General features: G+C 48.0%; 1 protein-coding gene and 1 long non-coding RNA gene across 7 annotated transcripts in view; one reads left to right on the top strand and one right to left on the bottom strand.

Moving 5' to 3' along the window:
• The window catches only part of RBL1 (RB transcriptional corepressor like 1), a 104,782-nt gene extending 98,691 nt beyond the window's left edge, over positions 1-6,091 (bottom strand). Inside the window, exon 1 of one of the 4 annotated variants that reach the window (XR_007768570.1) lies at positions 5,880-6,091. Coding sequence is in view for 2 of the 4 variants with exons in the window: in XM_050918597.1 (XP_050774554.1) it covers positions 5,880-6,029 (150 nt within the window). In the remaining 2 variants the exon portion in view is untranslated. Of the gene's footprint in view, positions 1-5,407; positions 5,507-5,879 lie in introns of those variants that run through there. The other 3 variants (XR_007768569.1, XM_050918597.1, XM_050918596.1) reach the window with 3 other exon arrangements.
• LOC127031607 (uncharacterized) overlaps positions 1-14,454 on the top strand; it is an 87,149-nt gene that overhangs the window by 58,485 nt on the left and 14,210 nt on the right. Inside the window, exon 3 of one of the 3 annotated variants that reach the window (XR_007768577.1) lies at positions 3,154-3,757. The exons of 1 other annotated variant lie outside the window; for it this stretch is intronic. This is a non-coding gene — a long non-coding RNA (uncharacterized LOC127031607). Of the gene's footprint in view, positions 1-2,024; positions 2,647-3,153; positions 3,758-14,454 lie in introns of those variants that run through there. One more of the 3 variants, XR_007768575.1, reaches the window with a different exon arrangement.

The raw sequence follows: 14,454 nt of genomic DNA, 5'->3' as shown, positions 1-14,454 counted from the left end.
GATTAAAAAAGTTAACCGGTTAAACGATTCAAATTATTTTGTTGAACCAACGTAGCTGAGGGGGTCTGGCACAAAGGGGCCTGGGGCCAATCCAGCTGGGGTCTGGCGCAGCCAGGGTTGGGGTCCCTCCCACCAGCCCAACGGAGCGCTGCCAGGGTTAACGGTTAACTTTGGTCAACTGGTAAGCCTAATGCTTGCTGGTTAACCTTTTACAACTCTCACCAAAAGATCTGCAGCCACTGCTTATCATTCCAAACCTGCATTAGAATGAGATCCCACCAGTTAGCGTTTGTTTCTTTTGGCCAGAAGAGCACTCCAACATCTGCAGCTATTCTGTGAACGCCACCAACAACCTTGAATTGGTTCTTATGATGTAGCACAGCTATGTGTCCAAAAAAATCATGTTCCCCACTGATTTGGTTTTTCAAGCACCTCTGCAAATACTCCAGGATTGCGCTCCCTGTGCTTTCAATGTCTATGATAATAATGCAAAGCTATGCAGTCTCCAGGCTTCTGTCAGATGACAGACAGCGAGGAGGGTCATGTGGGTTTGTGGAGTTTTGAAATAAAGGAACAAAAATTATGGGATACACATAACACTATGAGATGTAGAGAGCTGCAACCTGGGAAGTGGACCCAATGCTCCTGGTCACTCCTGCGTGACTTGTTTTGGCCCTGTTATGCACTGCCAAAACTTCCATTATGCAACTTACCACTGCCTAGTGCACTGTCTTGGGGATACCTACTCATGGTGCACTGCACTCTGCGATGATACAAGCACTCTTGGAAAGTATGAGCACCACTGGCACAAGCAGCCAAGTATGCACACACATAAGCAATGTACTAATAGTGACAGCTGTATGCCAATGTAACCTGAGTCAACATAAATTTGTAGTGTAGGCATGGCTAAAGTACCTCCGGCTCCATTCAACTATCAATCACAGATTCTCTGCCTCAAAGCAGGTTAGATCAAACTTGGGGGCTACTCTAACTTGTGCAAGGCAACTAGGGATCATATGCCAGATGGATCTAGCTCAGGGGCGGGCAAACTATGGCCTGTGGGACCATACTGCTTGGCCCTCAAGCTCTTGGCCCAGGAGGCTAGCCCCTGGCTCCTCCCCTGCTGTCCCCTGTGTCCCGCAGCCTCAGCTCACTCCACTGCCGGCGCAATGCTCTGGGCAGCGGGGGTGCGAGCTCCTCGGGCAGCACAGCTGCAGAGCCCAGCCTGACCCAGTGCTCTGTGCTGGGGGCAATGTGTCCCGGCTCCAGCTGGGCAGTGCTGCTGTTTCACTGCCAGCCACCTGTGTTCCAGGCAGCGCAGTAAGGGGGCAGAGAGTGGGGGGAGGGGTTGGATAGAAAGCAGGGGAATTTGGAGTGGTGGTGTGGATGATGGTCGGGGGGAAACGGGGTTGAATGGGGGCAGTCAGGGGACAAAGGGTGGTTGGATGGGGCAGGAGTCCGGGGGCGGGACTGTCAGGAATGAGAGGAGGGGTTGGATGTGGCGACAGGGGTCCGGATGCAGTCAGGGGACAGGAAGTGGGTGTGTGTGGATGAGGCTGGGGCCCCAGAGGGGCCATCAGTGAACGAGGGGTGGGGGTGTTGGATGGGCAGGAGTCCCCGGAGGGAGGCAGATAGGGGAGGGGATTGTGGCCTGGCCCCCACCTCCTAACTGGCCCTCCATACAATTTACAAAACCCCATGCAGCCCTCAGGCCAAAGAGTTTGCCCTTTCCTGTCTTATACCCATCCTGGGGAACCCGCATGCAAACCCCTGCCTTAGAGGGTTCCTGTTTAAATACAAACCCCTGGTTCTAGGAGCCTCAGTCTCTCCCCAGACACAGAACTGCCTGGTCCTGCCCACTGGGAAGTTTCTCCATTAACAATCACCATGACATTGTCACTGCTCTTCTCTCTTTTCCTACTCGCTGCCCCATCAAGGGAGTATTTCATGGGCCCCTGAGAAAGACCGAGGTGTGGAAATGCACCAGTTACAGGCGAGAGTCAGCTCTGTTCTCCTTTCCCCAGGTGTCCTCTCTCAGGTACAGCTGATAGAGTCTGGCCCGGGAGTGGTGAAGCCTGGAGAGACCCCCACACTGACCTGTGCTGTCTCAGGTTATTCTATCACCAGTGGTTATTGAATCTGGCAGCCTCCCAGAAAAAGGCTGAAGTGTCTGGGACAGGTATATTACAGTGGTTCCACGTGGAACACGAACTACGGCTCATCTTTCCAGAGCCGAATCACCATCTCGACTGACTCCTCCGAGAACCAGTTCTCCCTGCAGCTGCAGACACCTCCACCTATTACTGTGCCAGAGACACAGAGCAAAGCAGGACCCATATAAAAAGAGGAAGCGGCACATATACAGGATTTCACGCCTCTATCACGCTGTAGTTTATCTTTCTTGAAAAGCAGCAGACCTTTCCGCTAGATGGCAGTAAAGGGACAGTCCCTGTTTTCACTTGCACGTGGTGAAAATTTATGAAGACAGAAACTGAAGCCAGTGAAGAGTGATAGCTCCATGAAAATGTGTCTGCGCACAGGTCCTGAACCGATTTAAATTCTGACGGTTTAATTCAGGCCAAATTCTCCCTGCTGACTTTCTCATCCCATCTTTCCGCTAAAAGTAAACAGGGTGTCTGTGTGTAACACACATACCAGGATCTTGTATCCTTGTAGGGAAGAGTTTGGCCTTCCACAATCAAAGCGCAGGAGGATTTAGTATCCCTATCAAATTTTTAAAAGCTCTCTGCCATGGTCTCCCCGTCACCAGCCACATTCATCTTCATATCAAACTCTGTGTCCTTCCATACAGCACAGCTAATAAGGATACATGAGCCCGGATACCCCCAAAGACAAGGCTCATTCACTCCAGAAATAAATAAATATATATATATTATATATATATACACACACACACACTTCCCTGGTCTGGAGAGTGTCTACTACCTTTCCAACTAGGAATATTTATTAATTTTCCAGCCATTGTTTCTTTCTCTCTCCCTCTCTACTGATCTCTCTTAAGGGAGCCCACTACCATGTTATCCTAGTGCCTTACAATCTGTACTGATCCTCACAGCACTTCTAGGGGGCTGGTAAATCCATATCAGGAACTGAGGCAGGGACACACTGTGATCATGTATTTTTCTATCTTAGGTTATTTTACGGCTCCCATCACCGCAGTATCTAAGCCTCACACTCTTATCAACGTATTTCTCCTCACGCCGATCTCACTGGTACACAGCATGCTCCAGCCACTCCTACTTCCTACCCTCTCCACAATGGGCTGCAGTAAGCTATACCTGCACGTGGTTTCTATTCTCCATGCAAATAAGCGGCAAAAAGGGTGAAGGACAGGGCAAAACTCTGCCCCAAAATACTGACTGGCCTCCTGATTTCTTTGAGCCGTTAAATTGAAAAAATTGGATAATCACTGCTCTGACTGTTAAGATCAAGATCACTCTAGCACCCTTTGAAAGCAAGACATGTATCCACTTGCCTTTCCCCCCCAAAAGACTAAACAAGAGCTAGTTCAAATACTGTATCTGAATCTTCCTCCTATTTCTTAAACAGTTTAAACATAAATTCAAATCTCTTCTTGTTATTGGAAAAGCAGTGCTTTCTAACCATTCCAGGAGACAAGCTAACACAGGTGGGATTAATTGCTCCCCACGTACCCAATGATCAAAGAGCTTGGGAGGGGCTGCACTCCCTTCCCAACAAAGTACCACAAAGGCTAATAGAAAAATGTGTTGGAATAGAATGATCCCTCAGACCTTAAATGCACAGTGACCAATCAACACTTAGGCTTGTTTACATTTCAAAGTTAATTTAGATTAACGTAAAATGTGAATTTAAGGTGCAACAGCTACTTTTGAACAACTCCCAGGCCATGTCTACATCTAAAATTTTGCAGCGCTGGTTGTTACAGCTGTATTAGTACAGCTGTATAGGGCCAGCGCTGCAGAGTGGCCACACTTACAGCAACCAGCGCTGCAAGTGGTGTTAGATGTGGCCACACTGCAGCGCTGTTGGGCGGCTTCAAGGGGTTTCGGGGAACGCGAGAGCAAACCGGGAAAGGAGACCAGCTTCGCCGCGGTTTGCTCTCGCGTTCCGCGAACCACCCTGCAAACCGCAGGGAAGGAGACCTGCTTGCTCGGGTTCAGGGAACGCGAGAGCAAACCGGGAAAGGAGACCAGCTTCGCCGCGGTTTGCTCTCGCGTTCCGCGAACCACCCTGCAAACCGCAGGGAAGGAGACCTGCTTGCTCGGGTTCGGGGAACGCGAGAGCAAACCGGGAAAGGAGACCAGCTTCGCCGCGGTTTGCTCTCGCGTTCCGCGAACCACCGTGCAAACCGCAGGGAAGGAGACCTGCTTGTTCGGGGAACGCGAGAGCAAACCGCGGCGAAGCTGGTCTCCTTTCCCGGTTTGCTCTCGCGTTCCCGGAACCACCCTGCAAACCGCAGGGAAGGAGACCTGCTTGCTCGGGGTTCGGGGAACGCGAGAGCAAGCCGGGGAAGGAGACCAGCTTGATTACCAGAGGCTTCCTCAGGTATGCTGGGATACCTGCTTATTCCACGGAGGTCAAGAAAAGCGCTGGTAAGTGTCTATACTTGATTACCAGCGCTGGATCACCAGCGCTGGATCCTCTACACCCGAGACAAAACGGGAGTACGGCCAGCGCTGCAAACAGGGAGTTGCAGCGCTGGTGGTGCCCTGCAGATGTGTACACCTCCTAAGTTGCAGCGCTGTAACTCCCTCACCAGCGCTGCAACTTTCTGATGTAGACAAGCCCCCAGTGTGAACATTCTTCTTCCAGAACAAGTATCAGGGGGTAGCCGTGTTAGTCTGTATCCACAAAAAAACAACAAGGAATCTGGTGGCACTTTAAGGACTAACAGATATATGTGGGCATAAGCTTTTGTGGAGCGCTCCATGCATCTGTATAAGTGAAGTTTTTTTTACCCACAAAAGCTTATGCCCAAATATATGTTAGTCTTTAAGGTGCCACCGGACTTCTCCTTTTTGATCCAGAACTAGGCACTCTTATTCCAGAATAAAAAAGTGTCACACATGGACTCCACCCCTGAATAACTTGGCCTAGTCTTAAGGCTTATGCTGGCATAACTATACCTACCAAGAGAGTGAATAAATGACACCCTCCCTGCCACCAACCAAGCAACATAGCTGACTAAACCTCCAGGGTGGATACAGTTGTGAAGCCAGAAGAGGGCTTCCAAGGGCACAGCTACTATTGTTTGGGGAGGTGGTGTTCTGGCACCACAAGTCCTCCTGTCGGTGTACGCTACATCTACACCGGGGGCCATACATGGCATCTCGGAAGGAGACACAGCACAGCCTCCATGTGTAGACAGGCCCTTATGCCTTGTCTCTAACAAGTCACCCTTTACCTGACAGGGTCTGGCTAACCCCCACTGGCAGAGCATTCATCTCCCGCCCAGCGGAGGCCCGGCCAAGGGAGTCAGAGCCCCGGGGCTGGAGTCTGACCCGCGCAGCCGGACAGGAACCCTGGGAACACATGCGCACACCCGAGCTGGTGCCTGCGCCAGAGCTCCGGCGGGCGCAGCCCCTCCGTGTGCAGCCCGCAGCCGAGTCTGCCAGCACCAGCGCTCGCTCACGCCTCCGCCCCACAGCCGGCGGGCACCGCGGGCCCTGCACGGCTGCGGGCGGCCCAGGAACTACCTCAGCAGCCCGGCCACAGGCGCCCCGCAGCCCGCTTGCTCGGACACCGGGGCGGAGCGGCGTCTGCCGGCACCCTGGTGCCTCCTGGGGGTGGATCCCGGGGCAGCGCCAGCTGGGCCCGGCGCCTGCCCCCTGTCCCGTCGGGCTCCGGCCGGAGCCGGCCACGGCCCTGCCGCTCACCTCCAGGCTGTACGTGCCACGCAGCGCCGTGAAGTCCCGCAGAGCCTCGGCGGCGCTGGCCGCGTCCAGGTTGAGATCCTGGCAGAGGCGGTCGATGGCGGCGCGGGCCGAGCCCTGGGCCTCCCCGGCCGGGGGCTCTTCCCGGGACATGGCGGCTCCGTGGGCCGAGCCCACAAGCCCCTGCGTCCTGCGCGCCAAAACCCTTTCACCCGGCCGGCCCCCGTATCCCTCCGCCCGGCCGGGCCCCGGAGGTGGCCCTGCAGGAGGAGCAGATCGTCCCCCTCCTCCGCGGCTGTTGCCTCCTCCCCGGACCCCGCCAGCAGCGGAGGAATATGGGGGAGCGGGCGCGTGAGACGGCCGGCGAGCTGGGTTTGTTTTGCCACGTGTGGCGTGAGCTGCCCCAGGTACAGGGAGAGTAAGCTGTAACGGGTAGCAGTGACTGATAGGTAAGGGGGAGAGGGATTCTTATTTGCTGCCTTGTCCTAATTTGCTAAATCTTGACAGTGGTGTGGGACTGAAGCATAAAGTCTTCAGCTGCCAAAGGCTCCTGCCCCGTGTGTATATGTCTCACTTACCTCTTAATGGAGGGAGGTCATTTAAACATTTGTTTTGCAGCTTCATTTACTGTGCTAGCAATGTAGCGTCCTGATATTGATCCTTCTGCCCAAGTGATCACTTCCTCCTCAGGAGAAGTCCCTGAGCTATTAACCATAATCAGTTTTGAGACAGGGCTAGAAAAATGAGACTAGAAGTCACATGATCCAACAGAATAAACTTGTGCTCTAAAAATAAGAAAGTTAGAATTAAAAATGCCAAATTAGAAATCATAATACTAGAAACAGACAGGAGCGGCACCAGGGTTTTTGGCGCCCTAGGCGGGGGTTCTTCCACGCTCCCGGTCGGTGGCAATTCGGCGGGGGGGGTGTGTCCTTCTGCGCTCCCGGTCTTCAGGGCACTTCAGCGGCGGGTCCCAGAGCGAGTGAAGAACCCGCCGCAGAATTGCCACCGAAGACCCAGAGTGCGGAAGGACCCCCCCCCCCCGAATTGCTGCCGAGGGCTGCAAAATGCCTCCCTCCCAAATCCTGGTGTTCTTGGCGACCGCCTAGGTCATCTAAATGGAAGCACCGGCCCTGGAAACAGAGATGCCATTGCTAAAACTACTAGCAAGTACTATGCTGCTTGGGCTTCGCTGGCCAGGTAGGGAGCCAGTCGCAGGCCTAAGTTGTCCTATCTCATCTTGCTCCCATAGCTACCTACTCAAAAGTGCCTGGGAAGGCATCAGGGTCATCTGCAGGGCCCATCTTACAGAGTTCCAAGCCCAGTGCCCAAATGCCACCCCCACCGTGGCACTCACCATCTTCTGGAGGAGCTGCTACTGGATGCTGGCCTGCTCTCATATAAAGTCCTGCTGACTCTTCTGCTGCTCTGCTTGCCAGCTAAGCAAGGCCTGCCTCTCCAGCTGGTGGGACTTCTGAAAGGTTTGCATTGCTTTTTGCACTTCTTCCTGCTGCTTTACCAGCCCCTGCAGGGTCTCCTCCATTTATGGGCTGCCAAAGTCTTCTAACACAAAATGCTGACAAAGTCACTTGGGTATCCTGGGGCTTGGTAACCACTGGTGCTTTTTATTTACAGGTTGTGCTCCCACCACCTTCTCACGATACACAGCTTGCTTCTAGTGTCTGCTCCTAAGAGGGAAGAGCCATCACTCTGCTCCCTTCCCTGCAGCCTTTATATAGCCCTAGGCTAACTGGGCAGGCAGCTTTTCTCTAGCCAGCTCCAATTTGCTTCCCATAATGGAGGCTGGCTTGACAGAGGGCCAAGTCAGCAGTTCTTGCCCAGCAACCTGTCACCCACACACACACAAATAAAATGGGGTTCAGATATGAAAGACTCAAGTTCTAAAGTCTCTGTTCTAAATCAGTTAGAGAAGAATTTGAAAACAGGTCTCCTACATAAGCTCCAGAACTGCTGGGCTATTGACTACAATAGGATAGGAGAGAGAGAGAGAGAGTGTGTGTGGGTGGGGGTGGCGGGGGGGGGGGGAGAACTGACCTGTTTAGGCACCTAATTCCAGGACAGGATCTTTGGCTATGAATCCCAACCAGAGATTCATAGATTCTAAGGCCAGAAAGGATAGCTCCAGTATGGTACAAGCCATAGAACTTCCACACGAGAATTCCTAGAGCAGATATTTAAGAAAACAATCATATCTTAATTTAAAAAGTTGTCAGTGATGGTGAATCTACCACAGCCCTTGGTAAATTGTACAAATGGTTAATTACTCTCAACTATTGAAAAGTTATGCCTTTTTTCCAGTCTGAATTTGTCTAGCTTCAGCTTCTAGCCATTGGATCATGTTAGACCTTTCTCTGCTACACTGAAGAGCCCATTCTTAAATATTAATAGTTGGGGTTGGTCCTGCTTTGAGCAGGGGGTTGGACTAGATTGGCTCCTGAGGTCTCTTCCAACCCTAACCTTCTATGATTCGTTCCCCATGTAGGTACTTCTACACTGTAATCAAGTGATCCCTTTAACCTCCTTCTCTTTATTAAGATAAATGGACTGAACTCCTTGAGTCACATACAGACCAGTGAGAGGTTGTGTCATCACCTGTCCTGTAATCCTGGGTGCCTTAAAATGCTCTGCTGCTGTAGCTCCCTTGCCTGGACACTCCCAGCCAGCATACAAACATGCACTGAGTGTCTGTGTGATATTCAGCCATGGACCAGCAGCTCTGCTTGTTACACCACAGCCACACCCTGCGTCCACCAGCCATGGTTACACCAGGCAAAATGACTTCAATACCACTCAGGCTGAATCTTCCCAAAACCATAGGCTCTGAAATGTCTAGATCTTTTCTGGACCATTCAGGGGAATAAGGTTTGTTTGCTCCTCTAAAGAGACAAACTGTGCCATGGTCAGGTTATCATCATAAATAGAGTTAGCGATCATTTCAATTCAAGCACAGCACTGGGTTGTTTTAGATTAAAAGTCAAACAGGGTTATTAATAAAAGGAGATAGGATTTTAAGTAAGTTCAGATACAGAGAGTAGAGTTAGAAATGGTTCCAAGCAAATAAAAGTTAAAAGTACTTTCTAGAGACTCAGACTTTAACAAAACTAGTCTTGGTTCAAGGTAAGATTATCACATTTCCTTCCAGCAAGATGGCTGACCACCCCTCTTCTCAAGATCTCTCACAAAGTCCAAAGTGCTCTGTTCCTTTGTCTTCATAGGTGAAAGATAACTTGAGATTCTTTGCCTCTCATTTATAGCCCAGTGAATCTTTGAAATGGATTCTTCTGAAGGTAACCCCCAAAGTAAAGTTCATTCATGCTGTGAGCAAGGAGACATGGATGGCGTTTCTTGGTGAAGGCGTTTCCATGCTGGTTTCTCCACTGCTGGTGTTAGTTAATATACTATGGTCACTTGATGTGATTGCTATTCAACTGTGATGATACCTGCCTAGAGATGTCTGCCTGTCTGTTTTCTGGGGGAAATCTGTTTACTCATTCCCCAGATTTGTCTGGTAAACACATTTTAGTTCCATGTTTCCTTCATACCTGTATGGTCCCTTGGATGTTTACCCTGCATACATACCATAAGAATATTAATGATCAGTGTGTTATTAGTTTTCCAATGATACCTTACATGACACATGAGAGAGTTGATGATGTTAATGAGTTGGGGCACAGTGAACTGCTTACACCAGCTGAAACTCATTACCAGATACCATTGAGCCCTCTGGCACTGGGATGCTGTTAGGCACTCTAAGGCATGTTTTCTAATCCTTTAGTCATTCTCATGGCACTTCTCTGAACTGTCTCCAATTTATCAAGATCCTTCTTGAATTGTAGGCACCAGAACTGGACACAGTATTGGGGCAGCAGTCGCACCAGTGCCAAATACAGAGGTAAAATAACTTCTCTGCTCCTACTCGTGATTCCCCTGTTTATGGATCCCAGGATCTTTTTGGCCATAGTGTCATGCTAGCTCAGATTCAGCTGATTATTCACCATGCCTCCCCCTCAATTTTTCTGCGGAGATAGTTGTGGCTCTCAGTCCTGGAGTTAATAACTTAAGCTTTGAGGGGCAGGGCTTAGACCCCGCTTCTCTCCTCAGCATTTCCTACTGGTTAGCTTAGGCAGCTCAGCAGACTGGCACCTGTGGATCCCATTCATAGGCACCTAACTCTCCCCATGTCTTGTATAGGGAACTGGGTACCTAACTCAGGGCTTGGAGGATTCCACTGAGCAGAAGGGCACATAAAAGTTGTTGTGCTGCCTACATCCCTTTGTGGAGCTTGCCCCAAGATAATTTTTGTAAGTCGATTGGACTTGGGGATTTTGAAGAATGTACACTGCCTAGAGACAGCTCTAGGTGGCATTAGGCCTCTATATTTAATTTTGGGGCTCTTTTCTGCATCAGTTTTCCCACCTGCAAATTGTAACTAGCACCTCCCTGCTAGGGGTGTTTGTAAAGTGATTTGAACTTGTCTAGAGAAGGGAAAAGTGGAGGTGGGGGACATGAAGCTCAGGGATAAGTAAGAAATGTGTTTATTGGTTCATAAATAGGACACACCTACTCAAGTAAAAACAACAATCCCACAAAGGGTTTTAGTTATTCCTCCAGTTCCAAAGATCTGTGCTTTGTAACTTTTTGCTTTTCTTCACAGTGGGAGTTTTTTTCCATCAGACCATCCAGCACTGTGACCCCAATAGATCTAGGTAAGGCTGAGTCAGTATTTGGGTGTAAGATGCCTAGAAAATATCTAGTTTGCTGCAGGAAGTGTCTGTGTGGGGGGGTGGTATGTTGTAAGTAGTGCTCTTCTCTCTGACTTGGTATGGATCAAATGCCCCAGGATAATATGGAGGAACAAGGAGGTGCCTTCTTTCTGAAGAGACATAAGACACATTAAGATTTCACATAACTTTTGTCAGTGAGGGTGTTAGCTCAGGTGACCTGATCAAATTTCATTTCAGGAAATTACACTCTGCCCCCTGCAGTTTGAACTGGTGTGATGGGGTGCAACTCACTAGTGCAGCACCTCCTGCTGGCTGTCCCAGGGATTAGCTCTGCTAGCCCAACTGCCCTCTTCTAGTGGTGTCTTGCTACCATCACTTCTGCTCCAGGACCCCATCACTGCCAAGACCATGGCATCCTCCCCATGACACAGCCCTCTGGCTGTGCCATGCTCTGTTCTCCCCCTTCTGGAGAAACTACAGTCCACTGTCCAGCAACTTCCTTCAGTGGCAACTGCAGCCAATTGTATGGCCACTTCCTCAGTAGCCAGGGCTGCCCTCTATTCCAGTCCTGGCCCAGGGACCCTGTAGATAGCCACCACTTGTTATGTCTCCCTTCAACTTCTCAGTTAATTTCCCCAGGCCACTTCCCCTTAGCCCCCAGCACCTTCTTTGCCCTTACCTCAAGGCTTCAGCCTGCCCATCTTAGTAGCTAACCAGCAGCTCTCTCTAGCTTCCCCCATCCCTGCTACCAGCACTGTTCTGTCCAGGGTGCTAGCACATCCACCTCCTGCTAGGAGCCTGATTTGGCTTCCTCAAGCTCCAGGCTGCTACTGAAGTTCCTCTGCCTTGCAGCCCTTCTTATATGGGTCTGGTCAGCCCTCATTGGCTGCTCCTCACAGCCCCTCTCCTATTGGCTGCTTTCTGTGCCGCCTCCCTAGAGCTCCATTAACCCCTTACAAGCCAGTGTGAGGTGGATGCCCCATCACAGCTGGACACACAAATCTTATTCACTGCATTTCCTTGTGTGCTGCTGCTATACAGCTGTCATGTCCTACTTCAATGCAATGGGGGAATTTATATGTATAAATCCTGTTAGCATCTGTGAGAGTCATTTGTGAAAATTTCCAGCTGCTGTGTGGAGAGAATACACTCTTTAACCTGGGAAGCACTGGTTCTTACACACTGTAAAATAAAATTTAAGAAAGCAACACTAATGCCAATGGCCAAACTTTGTTCAATAGCTGTATGCGTTAGCTCAGGCAAACCTTAGTGTTAGCTTACTCCTAATCTGCATAAAATAGGGCAGATTGCACCCATCGTCAGCTTTAATATGAAGGTTCAGGCCTTAGTGAATATAGGTTCCAGCACACAGAGCTTCATCTTATGTCTAGTAACAGTCTGGCATTAGATACCTGTAGCTGTTGTGGTAAAAATTCTGTATGAAAAATTAATGCAGCTGCAGGCTGTACTGTCAATTTCCATTTGCTGTATTTAGCCACCCCAAACCTAAAGGGACTCTCAAGAACAGCTGTAAAATGTGATGTACCTTGATTTTTTTTCTTAAGACCATGTTCAAACTTCATGCCAGTCTTTGGAGGTAGGCTCTTTTTCCTCTACCACTTTGATACTTTTTGTCCCTGTGCTTCCCAAAATAAACCTACCTCAAAACAATGGCTGAAAGTGAGTCCTGGAGAGCAGCTCTATTATGCCACCCCAAGGTATGTTCATATTCCAGGGAACCATGATCAGAAAACAGCTTTAAAATTTCAAGATTCCAAAGAATGGAGTGTGTCCAATGGTAAGAGCAGGGCCTGGGAACCAGGACTCCTCTACTTGTTGCCAATGCTGTTGCTGGACTTGTTTGTGACTGTTGATAAATCACCTTAGTTTTTCGGTGCATCTATTTACCTAATTGCAAAATGGAAATTCCACTATCTCTCTAAAGCATAATGAGATCTTTTGATTCATTATTACAAGCATTTATTTGGCACCTACTAACATGGTACAAAGTTTAAATGGAGACACTTAAGATCTCAAAAGGAGAAACTAAACACTCTGCTCCTCTTCTGCGGAAAGGTGGTCTTGTGCAAGTGCAAAGGATTTATTACTGGTTCTTTGGATTTTATGAAGAGTTTGCTTGGCTCCCACTGATTATTTTAATGAAGGACCACAGTGTAGAGACTCTGTGTACCACGAACTGCCTGTCTGCCATTCAGTTGGGTGCATTTAAGCCTGCGATGTAATTTGGGGTGCTCCATTGCTCTAGTTGTTCAAGCAGCATGGTAGGTTAATGTGTGCAAAATTGAAGGGGAGCAGGAAACACTCACTGACACAGCTGAGGACGCAGTTGTTTAAGCTATCTCATTTTCTTGAAAAGTCTGTGAATCAACAGCAATTAGTCAACCCCCCACAGTAAGCTGCTCAGTTCACATGAGGGATGATCTGACAAAGAGGGTGTGCTATATATAACAGCCGTGGATATTGTTCATGCTGGGAAAAAAGCAAGTAACGTTTAGCACTGAGTCAAGTGAATCAAACATTCACATATATTTGCTGAAAAAATTATATACATCTGTGGCAAGGCTCTGCCAAGTTTGAAAGATAAGCATCATCTAGTCACTAAATTAAAAAAATAAAAATTTGACTTTTAAATCTTTTTCTTTTTATCCATGTTCAAGAGCACAGACAGTTTATTTTGTTAGCACATTTGGTGGAAAATGTATGTTTGTGTGAGTGTCCATGAAAGTTGTGAAAACTGGGTATTTGTTCTAGGATATGATGATGAAAAGTAATAAGAAGCCACTTATGCCTTACAATGTAAATAATCCACAGAGTTTCTCTATCATTTCAAAAAGGGTCACACAATAGCAGCCAAAGAGAAGCCTAAACACCCGGAGACTTAACATACATGTTTGATAAGTAAGAACATGCTGGCTAGTTAAATACATTTCACTTTGAACCCTGTTCCTTATGAGTGCAACCCTGGAAAAACAACCATCCCATATAAGAAATGGACTCCGCAGAGATTTCTATACCCATTCACAGTAAGGCTTTGAAGATATATGAAGTTTTATAGCATTTGTATTTTAAGGATTTAGGGCAAGTACATGTTCTACTGAGTAAAAAGAAAGTTAGTACTTAAAAGGTTCAAAAATATATCAATCAAGTGATTTTTTTACATAAATAAATTATATTGATTTTGGATTTAACAGCTGAAAAAACCCTTTCTGCTTCCACTGGAGGCAAAACTGAACAAACTGTTAGTTAAATAGAGATAGCAGCATTTCTAAGAAATCTGTCGATAATGATACAGTATCTATGCTACAAGGGTGTTATTAAATAGAACACATTTAATGATCCGATTTTTTTTCATTATGATCAGTTACATAATTTTTTTTTAAAATTGCATCCAATTCAATAAAGTGGGAATAAATTCCTTGAAAATATAAATTTTTAGGTCGTGGGTAACAGACTTCTTTGAGATGCTAATTGTAACATGTACATAATTTATAATCCCAAATGTATAAAAGACAATGACACAAAGCATCATAAATAAATAATGCAAACTGAAATAGTTATGTCAAAACATTTGGACCATCTGATAAATTAGGAAAACTGTAACAGAAAATAAGTAAAAAATACAGTAAATGGTGACAATCAAATGCAAAACTGATTACTAGCACACTTCAGCTCCCTCAAACAGTCTGCCATTTCACTGCTGCACCACTAAGTGTTTATTTCAAGTCTCAAACCATGAGCTGCAAATAAGAACAAGCCCAAGTGAAAGAAAAACTAAACAGGAGCAGTGAGGAGAGAGGACTACATGGAGTTTA

This window comes from Gopherus flavomarginatus, chromosome 11, assembly GCF_025201925.1.
Source record: "Gopherus flavomarginatus isolate rGopFla2 chromosome 11, rGopFla2.mat.asm, whole genome shotgun sequence".
Classification (NCBI taxonomy): domain Eukaryota; kingdom Metazoa; phylum Chordata; order Testudines; family Testudinidae; genus Gopherus; species Gopherus flavomarginatus.
Note: the sequence above shows the minus strand (reverse complement) of the source record. Positions and strands in the feature narration are given on the sequence as shown.